Raw genomic sequence first — 16,338 nt, 5'->3', positions numbered from 1 at the left:
CCAGCGGAAGGGTGGGATTGCAGCCACACATGCTGTACTCATCACCTCCTGTGTGCTCCGCTGCCTGGTGCTGCACTGTAGGTGACAGCTTTAGACAGGTGCCTGAAAGCAGGTTCCACCAAGTTCATCCTTTGGATCCCTTCCTGAGCTACACCGCCGTGGACACATCTGCCTCCAGTTCCAGCTGAGCCAACCGGAGACACTTCACTCCCTAGCTAGCTTCTCCCACCCTCATTCCCCTTTGCACACCCCTTCAACACAGACATACCTCCCTTTCTCTCCCTTTCCCTCCCTCTTTGCACCAGAGGCTTCCATCCTCCCCAGCCTCCCAGCTGAGCTGCCTGTAAGACATTCCTGACAACAAGAGCCAAGTTAACGAAGGCCTAAATTAATTCCGCCCATGTCATCCCGGATAACTGCACTTACGACAACCTGAGGAGGGTTCATACGAGCAGGTCACATAGATGGCCCTGTAGGCAGCCCTGCCAGTGACGAAAAAGTCCTCATGGACAGAAGAAGGAACATTCAAATAAATTTTGGGATGAGACTTAAAGGTATTGCTTCACACAGGTGTCAAACCCAGGCTCGTCTTTAATGTTCTTCTAGCAATAACCATTTTGCTGCACAGGAGAAAAAGAAAAAGCAGTCTGTTCATTATTTCTATTCAAATGACTTACACAACTGTTTGCAAGAGCTGAGTATTCAATAGCATGCAATAATATTAACTACTGATTTTCCCTTCAGTGAGAGGATTTTCAGGAGGTAACTTCTGACTTCTGAATTAAGTTAAAGGGGCTTCATCATAAAATTTTATATAACTAGTGATGCAATTACCTTTGGTGGTTGCATTGCCATAGAATATTTATAACTGGAGAAATAGCATCCCATGTTAAGCTGAGCCTGCTGTGCAAGAAAGAGGGTTTACTGGAGTACGTGTTCAATATACATAATAGATACCATTTCACAGGATTAAAAATGTAGACTCCTCAACAGTAAATTTAAGCTTTCTGACTGGCTTTTCCTAGTTATCTTTAGCATCTTATAAGTAGTTCAGAGATCATGGTGTCTATGTTCCCTGGTTACAGAGCACGGAAACTGGACAAGTTTAAGGACAATAGCCCTGAATAACAAAGCTTGAATGGCACTGTCAATTCAAAAAGCCCTTAAAGCAATGACTACAAAAATCTGTGAAGAAATAACAAGGCAAGATCATTATCAAAGAACTTTCTTTCACTATAGGAAATTCTAAATCAAAAAGACAGGTCAATTGTGTCCTTAATGAAGAGTAAATAAAATATGTTCAGGTATATGATTGCCTTTTTCATTAGTAATGCTTCTGTACAATCTGATGTGTATTAAAAACAAGAAAAAAAAGAGCTTGATAGCACTTTATGCCTTGGGTTAATTTGTTTAAATTTGAAATATTGTACTGAACTAAAATTAAAAACATATGCTCTGTGCATATGTTATGCAGACATGAAATATTTTATACATGAAGTATGGCAGATAGATATTCTTCTTATAAGTAAATGAAGATGTTTTTAAAAATGTATATCTGATTTCTTTCTAGGGATATGCAGGCTAAGCAAATGTGCCTTGCCTTAGTGCTGCTTTAGAAGCAAGCTCATAGAGAACCTTGAATCAAATATTTCATAAAAACCTCTGACACTCAATAAGATATGTCAGAGTAGCTTTTAAGTTTATTTTCTTATTGCTATGTCTTGAAAAAATACCAAGAACACTGGCAAATGTTACACACACACACATATATATATAAACACATTCTGCCTCCTAGCAGAAAATAGAGTTTGTTGCGTATTTATAAAGCACTACATCCATTCCTCCAGCCTTCCAGCAAGGCAGTTTGATTTGTGTTTTGCAGAAAGGGAAGACTGAGGGACCAAGAAGTTAGGAGGACTTGCCCAAAGACACGGAGCGGGTAAAATAATAGAAGCAGAAAGAAAACAGAAAAAACCTGACTGCTTAACTCCCACAGCAAATGAATAATTCTCTCCAGTGCTATTATTGAATTATAACAGAGAGTCTTATATTCTCAATTTTCTTACCTCCAGTAGGATTCCCTTATTGTCCAGTGCTGTTTCACTGCTTAATTACCTCAACAGTAATTAGAGGCAGGAACCCATTCCTCAGCCTATAAAATCCTCCTGTCTTTAAATTGAAGTAAGAAAGAAACACTTAAATGAGAGAAAACCAAAAATCAAGATTTCTGTGACCAGGAAAATAAACACTGTATGAGGCAATTACTGAGCAACACGCGCCACACATGGCTGTAGGCTTCAGCTGAGGGTTGGTTTTCCTTGTCCAGACATAAAAAATGATACCTAAACCCAACATGAATTAAAGAAGTCAAAATAAAATTATCATCTCACAGAATAATTCACTTCCCACAGGATTTTCTGAACCTTGCACCGTAAATCAATGTTCTCAGTGTGCCTGGAAACTTTATTCTCTCAAGAGGCTCCTTGGCCATCACACTACTTTATTGAGCTTGGCTATCCTGGTAATAACATGCCCTCCCACAATACATGCACTGTTTTATTTGGCCTGTAGACCTGTGGGACTCATTCCTTTTCCAAAATCCTAAGTTATGGGGTCGTGTACTGATTATAGAGCATAGCCAAGGGTCTAAATACTAAATTTAGTGTTTAGATTAAATAAGAGGAACTAAAATTACAGTTTCTGAGAACATATCAATAGGATCTAATCCCGTTGCTTGGTTCTTGATTGCCAGGTGACTCCAGTCTATATTTAAAAACAAAACCCTAAAAGTTTCAAAGTGGACTAAGTGCAGTCTTCACGGTCAAGCCGGTCTTCAAACCTTGGCCTGTGCAGGGCTGTATGTCCATGTCGGGACCCTGGCTATCTCTGCCACTGGCTGTGTCCACCTTGTTCCTTGGCAGAACTTTCCTGGCAGCGTTTTGAGCTCCAGGCTATGACCCAGCACTAGGCATCCGTTCCTCTAGGCAGACTTGATTCAGCTGAAGCCCTAGATGCCTACTGCTGTGTCTGTTCCTGAGGCAAGCAATACGAGGACTTTTTAAAGGGGGTCCCACTCTTGTCTTCTCTCCCCATCTCAGGCCATGTTTTCTCCCCCTCTTCTGGACCACGGCGATTGGGACAGCTGGAAAAACTGTGGAGAAAGCTCTGCCTGATCACGTGGCAGACAACTGCTCACTGGAGAACATGAAACGTAAACACTATTGAGACTTCTTCTGGAAGTAACAAGCACACTGGGCGTTTCTGCAAGTAACTAATGTATTGTAGCTTTGACCACATCCTAGGAACTTCTGTGCAGCAGTGCGAGGGCAATCACTGACAACTAGAGGTCCATATGTTCTATCCCTACAGAAACGGGGATCTGATTTTTTAAAATCTTAATCAGGTCTTTAAAGACAAATATCTGCTCTGTAAATTAATGGGAAGTATGTTATTTTTGGCCTAAGCTTGCATTAACTCAAAAGTTGGGCAAAAATCGTTCTATTCTTTTTTTTTTGTTTGTTTCCCTATTCAAATTAGCAGATGCACTTCCCATCATTTGGTACTTTTTCTGTCAATAACACACAAATCCCATGGAAACATGCCAAATATTTTCTTAGCAACCAAGCCTCTTGCCTGATATACATGATTAACTACAACAGTCTGTTAAAAGCTTAAAATAAACCTGCCTTTTTTTATTTAGAATTTCATATAGTGAAAGAGGATTCACTGGTAATGAATTTAGCACAGCTTCAGAAGAATTTATTCATTTTTATGGAGGCTGAGCACTCAAGGGATGTCATGGTAAAAGCGAGAGTTGCTGTAAAGGTAAATCTGATGGGATCAGTCCAATGACTGGGAGTTCAGGTAAAGTAAAAGCACTCTCACCAGTTGATGGCATTGGCACCCCTGTCATTAAAATGTAAATTGATCCACGCCTCGTTAGTGCATAATACTGCTGCAGAAAGCATCCTTCTCCACCAAGAAGTAAATTCCATTATGAAAGACGGGATTTTGACAAGTTTTTTCTAGTTCCAAGAGGGTAAATATTTTGGAGAAGAGTATGCGAACTCTGGGCACTGCTTTCTAAGTCTCTGGAAGGTGAAGACTAATCACATTTTCAGAAAACAGAAGTTGTAGTTTTTATGTCTTTGCATTTGGGTAAAGTAAAGTAGAAAAACATATCACAAATTTTATCCTATTTCTAAAGAATCTTTTTCATCTTTGTTTAGAATAATCTCCATTGACTTTACAGTCTTTGAATTAGACCTGGGGTGCAGGCTGATGGTATATGGGAAATAATTATTTTTAGAAGCAGTGTACATAACTGCTCTGAAAAGAAATAAAACAACAGTATCTGAAGTAGACTGACACTCACTTGAACTCAGCTTCTTCAGGGCTCGTGTGGCATCCTAGTCACAAGCTAACCGTCCATTTGCGTGGCAGCCATCACAAACTTAGAGACCAGAGACCTTTAGGTACCTCTGTAGTTATTAGACAGAGCTAGTACTTAAATATCTTATTTCTCCAACGATTCTGAAAGTAGGTGTCCATGAACAGAAATTTTTCTGGCACTGGGAAAAAAATAACTGTTAAGTAGGAGAACAAGAAACAAAGGGAAAGAAAACACAGCATGAAGATTTACCAGCTGATGACCTTAAGTAGCCCTTTATTCAGGTCTTTTAAATAGTATATGGACAATGGCAGCTTTAGTGATCTCATAGGAAGAAAGATTTCTCCAGTAAACCTGTTGAAATTTAATGATATGCCTCCAAGTACAGTTCTCCTCATTTGTGCCTGCTGTTGGCAAGTACAATGCATCATAAACTTCTCTTCTTCTCTTCACAAGTGATCCACAAGATGTGACACAAACAGCTGCAGTATAGTAACATGGAATGATCTAAACGGCTGTGCTAAAGGTTGCAGCAAGTTAGACGTTCTTAAAGCTCTGCAAACTAATAAAGAAAAAATAAAAGAAAGATCAATCCTTGTTTTAGCAGCTTTTATAGCAAAAGGTTGTTGGAAAAGTAAATATCACATGTAACTTTGAAGACAAGGAATATTTCAGTTACCTGGAGCTGAGTGGCTTGAGCTGTGCCCCACTGCAATCATTAGGGACCTATGAAATCATACCGGTGCCCAGTGTCGGCATGGAGAATCATATTTGCTAGTGTTACGGCACGGTAACAAAATGCAATGAGCAGCACCAACCTCCTCTGTTACTCACTTCTCCTGCCAGGAGGTGGGAAAAGGGCTTCCACAGCCGCTTTGACAGACACACCGCTATGCCTCAGTGCACTGCGCTTTTGCCTGATGCCCTTTCGGACCTTCATACCTCTGTCACAGAGGAATAATATCACCTTGAAATAAGAGTCTTTTTTGTTAAGATTTGGTCTATGCATAAATTTCTGAAGTAGTATTGTAGAAAATGGTCTTGTAGGTAAGGAATGTATTTTCAGCTCCTAGTCTCCCAAAATAGAGATGTCCATCATTTCTTACAGATCTGATACATATAGAGGGAAACACTTCTGCAGGAATTGAGAAAAAAGTCTAACTTTTTACTCCATGTGATATTTCCTGGCTGTCTTTAATAAGACTAGTTTTGTGCAATGAAAACATTGTTCGAGGTAGAAAAAGAAGATAATTCAAACTGAGCCATGCCACCCCTGGAGCCAACTGCTTTTAAGGCTGGGGAGGAAGACTCTTCTTTTATGCACAGTGCAGTAGTTCAGTTCTCATTAATATCAATTAGAAGTTGATGAAGTTCTTTGGTTTATTACGCTGTCATTTGCACTACATTTTCAAATTGCAGCAAGACATCAAATATTCTCACAGGCGGTAACAACTCACAGGGGATTTTATGCAGTGCAAGACACTTAATGAAACCCAAGACATTATTATTATTAATTATTTGTATTAATTTCTTCCTTAGGAGTTGTAGTCATGGATCAAGTCATCATTGCACGATGTACAAAGTCAGAACAAAAAGGCCGTTACTACCTTAACAGTTACAGATCTGAGGTCATGAGTGGCATTGCTTGGCTTGAGAGCCTGAATTTGAATTTTCACCTTTCCAATTTCCACCTGGGCAATGCTACCTGATGAGTCAGTTGGTTTGTTTGATAAGTGTTCGAACTGCCCTAGCATCACCTGTTAGGAATCAGTGCTGTCTGAGCAGCCATCCTCCTTCGCTGACCTCAGTGGGAATCCTCAGGCTGAGGAAGTCCCATTACTTCCAGCAGTGTCAGTCTCCTGGTGCTCCTCTGCCTGGCCCCTACAGCTTCGACAGTCCTGAAGAGCAATGAGCATCTCCCAGCCCTGCCTGGTCCATGCTAGTTCCTCACACAGAACTGGCACTAAGATTTTTTTCTAGGAGGGAAGAAAATGCCAAGATACCTTGTATCTAACAGCCTCAGGAAGCAAGGGCAGTCACACGTGGCATCTGCTTGTGACTTCTCTCCCAGCCTCACCGTGAAGGGTCTGAGACCTCTTCATATGAGGTGGCTTCCCTGGGACAAAAGGACGCTACTGGCCCTCTGTGGTCTGGAGCAGATGCTAGGAAGCAGGATTACTAGAAAAGCCGCTCGCCAAGTAGCATTGCTAGGGCACAGCTAATTTGAGGCCAGAGAAAAGGATGCTGCAGGGGTCAGCATGAGCCTGGGCAGGAGTTCTGGGTAACTCGTAGGTAGAAAACCTGCATCTCCTAGAAGAGTTAAGCCACAAAGTCGTCTCATTTTTGTGCTGCAGCTGCTAAATCAGCTCCCCGGTATTTGTGCCTGACCCCAGTATACAGCTCTCCCTTTTCCCAGTGGATCGGGAGGGGTGCTGGTTTGTCCTTGTCCTTATTGGAGTGGCTCTGCCAGCAGAGCACGTTCCAGATGGTAACTGCCCTTGGGACAAAGCATATATGGAACAGGGTCAGGGAAGAACGAAACAGTGGGGAAAAAATCAACTAATTTCAATACAGAGGTTATGCCCTTAGGCTATATATAGATAGAATACTTCTTAAATGAGAGGGGGGAAAAAAGGTGTGCAGAAAACAGTAGCCAAAACCACAGTACCTTGCTGTTAGCCACCCGCAACCCAAAGGAGAATATCTTCCTGGAGTCATTTTAACAAGCAGCGTGTGTGCACAAAAGACGTGCATACTTCTGTTAGAAACACTGACCAACAGCTCCTAAATTACTCGTTTCCTAAGGCTACCAATTACTCTGGATACTGGGTGACCTGGACCACGTGCAATCTTCCAAGTCCCTGTATTAAAGAGGAACCTGAGCAGCGGGCCTCAGAAAAGACACGGAATTCTGAAAACGTTCCCCGTTAATAGAATCGGGAGTTAAGCAGTTTTCTGAGCTGAGACCTCTCAGAACTATTTCTGCAAGTGGAAACTCCAGATTTTCTGGGGTATAGATGTAGGAAGACGGTGAATTTATTCAACCCTCAAAACAAGGGAAACAAAGCTGTCGTGATGGTTAACGGAGAACTGTAGCCAAGTACTAATACTGACAGGACTTGCACTGGGGCAGGTGGATATCTAAGAGTAGCGTATTTGGGCTGATAGCTTCCTAGACAATTTTATCCAGAGCTTGTCATCCTTGACAGCGAGGAAGCGGAGGGTAAAAGGAAAAAAAAAAACCAAAAAAAAAGGATGTACCCTAACCTGCAGCACCAAGGTAATTTTGGATTCTAGGAACCTCAAAAGTGCAGTAGTTTCAACAGGGGATGAAGAATCATGCTGAACTTGAGGAATCACCCAGAAATCACCGCTTAATTAATACAGATTCACAACAGCTAAGTCAGGACATCACCACATAGGGAATCTGAGATCATTTGAATGTTCCATCAATCCAAGCAAAGGAGTTGCATTCCCTCCGTGCCTATTAGAAAAAAAACAAAACAAAAAAAAAAAAAAAAAAAAGGCTTGGGTAAGAAGTGATGTCAGGAGAAGAGGTTTTGTGGTTTTGCTCATTTCACAGTGGAATTAAGCCAGAGAAAAAAGCCAACAGTTCTATGGATGATAATACATAAAGTGGGGTTTTGGAAGTACAGACACCTCCAGAACTGCATCTTAAGTGGAGACAGAAAACAGGGAAAGGCTTCAAATGAGCCGTTTTGCTCTCTGCAAAGGTGCCGGCCACGGGGAGCCTTCCTCGGCCCCTCGGCAGCCCGCCCGTGTGCCGCGGCAGCCTCGCCTGGCGCATCCTCCGCTGGCCGCATGTGCTGCTTCCCCGGAGAGGCGACGCGCTGCCCGGCGGGAGAGCTCACCCCTCCCTCAGACCCCTGGGCCAGCTGCAGGGAGACGGCCTGGAAGGGCCGCGGCTCAGCCGTTGCCCCAGAGGGAGCGCTGCCAGCGCGGGCAGGCGGAGAAGGCAAGCCCAGCTCCCCGGCCTCGCGTGCCACGAAGGCAGGTCGGTGGCCGGGAGGAAACTGGACCCTCAGCACTGCTCCGAGCATGAACTGTGGTCCAGCTGCGTTGATTAAGAACGTCAGGGCTATGTTTAGATCACGAATTTTCCGTGGGGATTTTTGTTGGAAGGCGTCAGCTATCAAAGATTTGGTGTTAAGTTTTTTTTTCAGAAATATTCTAGTTTTAATGACAATTTTGTCCTGAAGTTCTTCTCAAAAATCAGCAATGTCTCTGCTAATATTCAACAGCTTTCAGGGTGCAGGATTTGCTCAGTCTGATCCTTCTTCTTCCACACTCTAAACCAGGGGTCCTCAAACTACGGCCCCCCAGGGTCCTCAATCCGGCCCCCGGTATTTACAGACCCCCCCGCCGGGGGTTGGGGGGGAACCAAGCAGCCGCAGACGGCCTGCTGCCACTTCATTCGCGCCGGCCCCCTGGTTAAAGAAGTTTAAGGACCCCCGGTCTAAACAATTCTCCTCAGCTGTCCATGCTGTTCCACATCGTATAAATGACGTGCCTACCAGCCAGAGAAAGAAACACGTTCTTGGCTTGGGAGGTAACGGGTTCAGGTCAGAGTCCCAGCACAACGCCGCCTGGGGCTGTTTGTTTAACGCAAGGGCTACACAGGGCTGGTAGACGGGACACGGGAGGTACGAGAGATGTGCGGCCTTGCAAAGCTGGGTGGCTGGGCAGGCAACACACGGCATTTCAAAGCCCCGTGTATAGGTGACGGTATCAAGCACCCGATTAACACAGTTCAGCTGACTTGGCATGAGGCACCTACCTCAGGGTGAGTTGAACTGGCTCCTTTGATATCCATCAACTGAAGAAGTTCAGACACCTGATGTGTTACTATCACCTACAGCCAGACAGCTAAACTTAGGTTTCTTAACCTGTACCTGTCCTCTGCTCCTTCTCCACGGGGCTGCCACATAGGCATTGCAGAGGACTGAACAAATTCCCATCCTGGATGAGGGTCGCAGTCTGAATACATGCCATACATTGAACAACCTCCAGCTCTCTCAGCCTGTGCGTGAACATAAAATACCTGGGAAAATCTTAGGGTTGCCCCAGAACATGATACGAAAGCTTTTGAGATCTGAAATAATTTTGCAGCAAGGGGAAAATTTCCTGTTGTCCTGGTTTCAGCTGGGATAGAGTTCATTTTCTTCTTAGTAGCTGGTGCAGCGCTGTGTTGTGGATTTGCTGTGACTGCAATGCTGACAGCACACGGATGGGTTTGGCTGTTGCAGGGTCACGTTTATACTAAGTCAAGGGCTTTTCAGTTTCTCAGGCCCTGCCAGTGAGAGCACTGGAGGGGCACAGGAATCTGGGAGGGGACACAGCCAGGACAGGTGACCCAAGCTAGCCCAAGGGATAATCCATACCGTGGGACGTCACGCTCAGTATATAAACTAGGTGGGGTTGGCCAGGGCCAGCTGATCACTGCTCAGGACCTGGCTGGGCATCAGTCAGCAGGTGATGAGCAACTGTATTGTGCATCACTTGTTTTCTTTTCTCCCTTCCCTTTGGATTTCATTCCTGCCCCCTTCTCCCTCCTTTTCATTATAATTGTTGTGTTTTTTTAAAATTATTTTATTTCAATTATTAAATTGTTCTTATCTGAACCCTCGAGTTTTACATTCCTTTCTGATCCTCCTCCCCATCCCTCTGGGTGAGGGGAGAGGGAGCGAGCGGCTGCATGGCGCTTGGTTACTGGCTGGGTTAAACCACGACACTACCCATCCCTAGCTCCAGTCTTATCAGGTGTCTGAGACATTTATACATGAAAGGAAAAACCTCACTATGGGTTGATGAGAAAAGCAACAGACCCCAGCCGTTTTCTCAGATAAACAAATGAGGTTTTGTCAGGATTAACAAAGAGAGTCTCAAGAGGGCAAACCGACCTTCCTACTCTGTAAATATCAGCAAAGGATGCTGAGAACAGAGACAAGAGCAGGAGACACCTGAAATTAACGAAGAAAGAAGAGTATGTCACAGTGGAGAAGCATCAGTGTAAAAGCACAGCATCAGTGATCGTACCCACAAGATGAAAAGAAGCAAAGGGAATTAACTGAGTATAAGGTTTGAGGACAGTACAGGGGCTACAGAAGGTGTTTGCAGAAGAGATAAGGGGAACCTGACTTGTTTAGCATCACAAAGCAAAGCAAGAGTAGCTGCTTTCAGAAATACCTTAGAGCCAGTGGACAACCAGAAAAGTACCGTCAGCTACTCATTCTCCTCCTGCAAGACAGAGATACTGATAATATATATTTAATTGGATTGGACTTAATTGGATAATTCCCCTCTTATTTAGGAAGAATAAAGATTTGAGTGTAATGGCACAAACCAGGCTGAATGTCATGGTCATCTTAATGGAGACTTGGAAGAACAGTTTTTCTGAGCAAATCTAAAATCATGAACTGTTGCCTTCTGTCATGAAAATGAAGATACTTAAAAAGAGAAAGCACAAGATGAAATATGCATTTGGAAGTTCTATTAGTTTATCATGTACTTTTATTTCTTAGATGCACTTTCTTCGAGGAGTCTGGCTTCCATCTTTCAAGGATTTCTCCACAACCATAGGAAAAAAAGTTTGGTTTTTTTTTTTTTTTTAAATCAAAGCTAAAAACCTTATGGGATTTTCAGAGCCTCAGCAGTCCTGAAACGAAATGCAATTCCCTGAGGTTTAGGATCACAGAGATGTAAACATGCCTGCCATAGAAGACTCCCCAAACAAAGCAGTTTGGTAGAATTAAATTTTCTTCCAACTTGCTTCTGCTGACTTAACTAGGGGAAAAAAGACCTAACATTCTAGAAGAGATTTCACATTTTCAGTGTGTTTCAGGAGTGAGGTTGCAAAGCTTTTGGGGATCAAGGCTTATCAGTGAGTCCCTACGCACATCTGCTGGGCTGCTTTCCAGTGATTGCTGCTGCCCTATGGGTGCTTCATGGTGCTTGCAAAAACCCTTTGCAAGCCATGAAAGGATGGATTTTCCACCCTCATCTGAGCTTTTCTTCTTCAACCCGGTCTTCCCACTCTGTGCCAGTCAGCCTGCTCCCACCGTAGGCTACAGGTACCGTTTAAGCCAATGAAGAAGGTAACATCATGAGCATGATCAAAGATTTGGCTCAGAGGTTGCCAATATGCTGAACAGTCCCCGGTCACCTGCAATGTTAGAGATGGGCTTGCTGCAGCTCTGCAGTTCATTAACTGCAGAAGTATAAAATACAAATGCACGTTATTAGGACCGCATTGATACAATTGCACAGAAGAGTGTATAAGCAATCATAACAACGAGGGAGAGATAAGGTAAGCATCTGAAAGACCATTTTGTTGGATGTTCCTTCATCTCCATGAAATTACAATAATTATCTGGACAAATCAGATACATCCTTTTGAGGGTTCAATTCCAAAATCAAGCTCATTTTTTGTTGCAGAGAAGACATTTATTTACACAATTATCCTGCTTACATCATTGTGGACTTCCCTTGAACTGTGCATTGCCTCAAGCCGGGAGACTACAGTAGGCACTTTCTATACTTCCCTGATCTCTGTGCTTCTTCATTAAAAAATTAAATAGGTTAAGAAATCTAAAATCAACTTTCTTCATTCTAGAAAGTAACTCTTATCACCCACTGACCTCCTAAAGCTGCACCCTTTTGGCATCACTTTATCAAGCAAGATGACCACAGAGCTGCATTCTGCCCAGCCTGCATACAGCACACAAAAAAAGAAAGTGAGAGGCAGAGAGAGATGGAGTGATGCATCTGGCTGCAGAGACATCACTTCTGCTGGAAAAGAGGTAAAGTCGTAGGGAAGGAGGATCCAGTAAATCTGTAGGTTCAGTGACCAGTCACACAGGATGGAAGAACCTGTACCTCTAAGACCACACAGTGGGCGTGAAGGCTCACTTGTTGCTGGCCTCTATGGCTTGAAGCTGAGACTTCCAGTTCTCCTAAACCTTTATTAGGAGACACAGTTCAGCATCCTGGAGTGTATGTTCCTTCCAGCATTTTGCTTGCCGACTAAGAAAAGCATCATAGCCAAGGCCTACGAAGTCTAATGCAAGGTGTATTTTATGTCAACTATTTGCGTACAGTAGATAACGTGCACTAGCCCACAGCATTCAAAACATTTAGAGCAAAAAATACTCCGATGGACCTCAGCTGTCCAGATGTGGGTAACAAGCCTCATGACCAGCAGGTACAGACAGCACTGACTTCAGGGAAGTCAATGGTGCCCTCTAAGGGAAACACGATACACAGGAGCTCCTGGCAGCTGCTGCACCCACCGCCCGTACAGCCACTGACTAATCCATGAACTGTTTCTGAGTAATAACTTAAATAATCAATAAACTGACAAAATACAGAGTCCTTAATATCTCTTCTCAACTTGGGAAAGACAGCCTGTGCAAAGTTCATCTTTTTTCAAACATTTATTGCCTAGGGTAAGAGGGCATTCTTGTCCCAAAACGCGGGTAAATTTTTTGGGAGCAAGACCTCAGATCACGGCTCAGAAAAGAAAGCTACATCGCACTAGCAGGACCGTCTGCACAAGTGAAAGTGGGCCATGATGCATTTCATGAAACTTTATTCTGAGCTAAATAACACCAAACAGCAGCAGGTACATGGAGGGCAATTACAAGAGGTACTCAGGAATGAAGTGTGTGAATGAACAAGCACCAGAGAGGATCCACAGCTCTGTAAGCAGTTTTGCCTCGGCCTTAGCCAACAGGAGTCTGCAATTACTCTGCAATTTACTTATAAAATTAAACATATTCTCTTTCAAGAAATATGAAGTACCTTGAACAATAACACATGCTTTTTTTTTTCCCCAAACTTCCAGGTGAGGTCTGGCTGATAGCACCAGCCAAAGAACATCATTTGGCCAAATCAGGAAGAGCCTGACTGACCTCCAATGTACTGATGTGCAGATCTAATGTATGGGTATACATTATTTCAGGACAACAGCCTGTTACCCAGGAAGATTAATCTTGCATTGAATTTCACGGGCACTGCAATGCTTTGCTGCTCAGAGAGTCAGGACAATTATTCCCAGGTTTTGTGATCACCACTCATTAAAATGAGGATTTCCTTGATTAGGTTTTAGAGGAACTCTAGATCTCAGAGTGTAATTTATTACTGAGAAGAACACAAAAATATTAATACCGCTTAGAGTTAAATATTCCTAGTGAGTGTTTTAAGTGTTGCTCATGCTTTAACTGTGCTTTTTTCTCTGGACTGCAGGTATAGTATGAGGATACTGTGATTTATCAATTAAAGCAAAGTTACATCCTTTGTTTACAAAAGTTACATCCATGTGCCAGCATATGTGGTGTATTTACTAGAAACAAACAAACAAAAATCAGAAACACAGGATTTTCAGAAGAATTCAGAATATCCTTGGCAACATTTTCATCCTAGACTTACGCATTTCTTCAACAGAAGAAATTATACACTACAGCTCATTCCATGACTGATGATGGGTTGAATATGTCTTTTTCATTAGAATACCTGAGATGTGGATAAAGGATGCCTACACACACATGAAAATGGGGGTGGTGCCTTTTAATTTCTACGCTAGCTTCCACCACTGACCAGTGTGACTTGGAGAAGGCCTTTTGTACCTCTCATTTCCTCGGGGTTTCCACATGGGTGGTGTGAGGCCAACAGGTTTAGATAGCACGTTCAAACAAGAATGTCTCTGCAGCCTAAGTGCTGGTGCTGTTACTCTGGATGATGGTTTATGAGGCAAGGAAAACCATGGACCATGCAAACCAATACTTGCTAGTTAAATGGGAATCATTCCCCAGGGCTCGGGTGCTTGGTTCACACAGGCATTTTAAAGCTTAGTTTTGAGCTTGTTTCAACTAAGAATTCAAAACCAGAGCTAGTTTTACAGCAAGAGGAAGGTCAGGATGGGAGTTCAGTTTGTGCCCTTTGCCAACCCAAACACGATTTCTTCACGCCGAGTACTAGCAATTAACCGATCTCTAGCGAGTTACAGCACCTGGGTTATCCATTCTTGCTACCACAAGGATTATTAAGCAGCAAACTGTGAAGCTAACAGCTTGTTAGCTGCTTTGCAAAACAGCAGCACATGGCAATGTGCAGCTTCTCAGGTTGCTCGGGATAGGGCTGCCCTATACGCAGGCTAAAACAAAGACTTAAGCCACTGCCAGGAGATGGTGGGAAGATGAAGAACAGGCTGGAGCCCTTGGCAGCTCAGAGGAGGTGACAAAGGACAGTGAGAAAATCCTAATGGCTCACAGAGGCGGGACAGGACAGATACAAAAATCATGGGCAGCTCCCAAAGGCCACAAAGGGCACTTCCAAAGCCACCTTCCCCAGCCAAAGCAGCTGACCAGGAGATATGAAGAGGACTTCAGAGCAGGTAAACCTTGTTCTCCGGTTGCTGTAAGGACCCCTGTCCAGGTCAACTGTGCCAAAGCATCTTGGTGCCTGGCCACTGGACAGACAGCTTGAGTACATCCACCTTGGTGCTCGTGTGTGTGTGAGTACAAGCAAAATCAGTTTCAAAACACAATCACTCCCCTTCCTACAAGGCCTTTCCTATCTTCTTACAACATTACTTCCACCCACAGGTGAGAAGAAACACATCACAACATAGCTGGCAGGGAGCTCCAGCGTGAGGAGAGAAGATAAAGGGAACTTCGGGAGAAGACAACTGTGTTGCTTAGGGGACTGGAAAAAGCAGGAGACTGGTCAGACAGAATGAATGAATGATGGTCCATCAAGAGGAAAGAGTTGAAGCAGCAAGAGGAGTTTATGAAAGTTAGAGGGAAAGAGAAGAGGGTTGTGGGTCTAAGGGAGATTCACAGAAACAACAGCAAAAGGTCCTGAAGACAAAGTTTGAACAAAATATTTCCTGAAACAGGAAGATGCAGAAAAATGGGTATCGGAATGATGAACCTGAAAAGCTGCTATTGTGGAGAGAGAGTTGAGTTAGGATTTGCATCTTGAATACAATGGTGTCATATTCAAGACCAGATGGACACACAGGAGGTATCTGAGACAATTTTGTGCAAATAGCACGAAGGAGCTTTGTGCAAAGGATTTCTGCTGGAAGGCAGCATTAATACTAGTGGGACGTGGCAAGTATGGCAGAATCATCGAACAGCTTTGGCTGGGACCTTGGCAAGTCATCTGGTCCAACCCCTGCTCAGAGCAAAAAAATGAAAGGAATACTCAGGAGACAAAAAATTCCTTGCATCTTCACAGACATAAAGTTAAGTCTCAGCTATAGACCAGAAATGTATATCCAGCGTCAAACCTTCCCTTGGTTCTCTGTGGTTGATGTTCCCTTCTGGAAGCAATGCTCATTTTACAGATCACTGGAGTCACTACTGTAATTGCTCTGGATTCTCTGCAACAGAGCACAGAGGATTTTTGCATATCAAAAGCAGGGAAAAGACACACATGGCAACCTGTAACTTGCTCTGAACACACATGCACATCTGATGCACAGTTGATGACTGCACAAAACAAAGACAGGAAAAATATTTCTCATGCAAACTGGGTTGGTGGCTAATCAAGTGAATCATACCTTTTAGAGAGGTATCCTAGCAACTCCCCAGCAGCCACAAGTCCCAGCTGACAGTGCACACTGATGCAATTGTTCTCCTCCTGCAGACATCAAAACTTTGCAGCTAATCAAAGAGATAATTCAAAATAGGAGACCATGTTAAATTTGATCCAACAAAAGGGAATTCTATAAATGAGCGATTTCACCGGGGCATCTCTTATGCTTAAAGCTGTCATCTCACAACGAGAGTAGGTCAGGCTTAGCAAAACCATGCAACTCTGGGAACAAAACCTCCCTTCCTGCAATTGGCAGGCACTTGCTTCTGCCGTGTTGATTTTTACTGGTCTCCGCTTTGGAGCACTGTGCGGAATTTATTACTATGTTC

At 43.4% G+C, this 16,338-nt stretch overlaps 1 protein-coding gene across 1 annotated transcript in view; it reads right to left on the bottom strand.

Annotated features, from left to right (window-relative positions):
• Positions 1 to 11,302: 11,302 nt before the first annotated feature.
• Positions 11,303 to 16,338, bottom strand: part of LCA5 (lebercilin LCA5) — a 36,341-nt gene continuing 31,305 nt past the window's right edge. Inside the window, exon 10 of the mRNA XM_080388128.1 lies at positions 11,303 to 11,618. Coding sequence (XP_080244254.1) covers positions 11,427 to 11,618 — 192 coding nt within the window. The 3' untranslated portion in view covers positions 11,303 to 11,426. The remainder of the gene's footprint in view (positions 11,619 to 16,338) is intronic.

Source organism: Falco punctatus (genome assembly GCF_963210335.1).
Source record: "Falco punctatus genome assembly, chromosome: 5".
NCBI classification, from domain to species: domain Eukaryota; kingdom Metazoa; phylum Chordata; class Aves; order Falconiformes; family Falconidae; genus Falco; species Falco punctatus.
The sequence above is the reverse complement of the archived record's forward strand: the minus strand, read 5'-3'. Positions and strand labels throughout refer to the sequence as shown.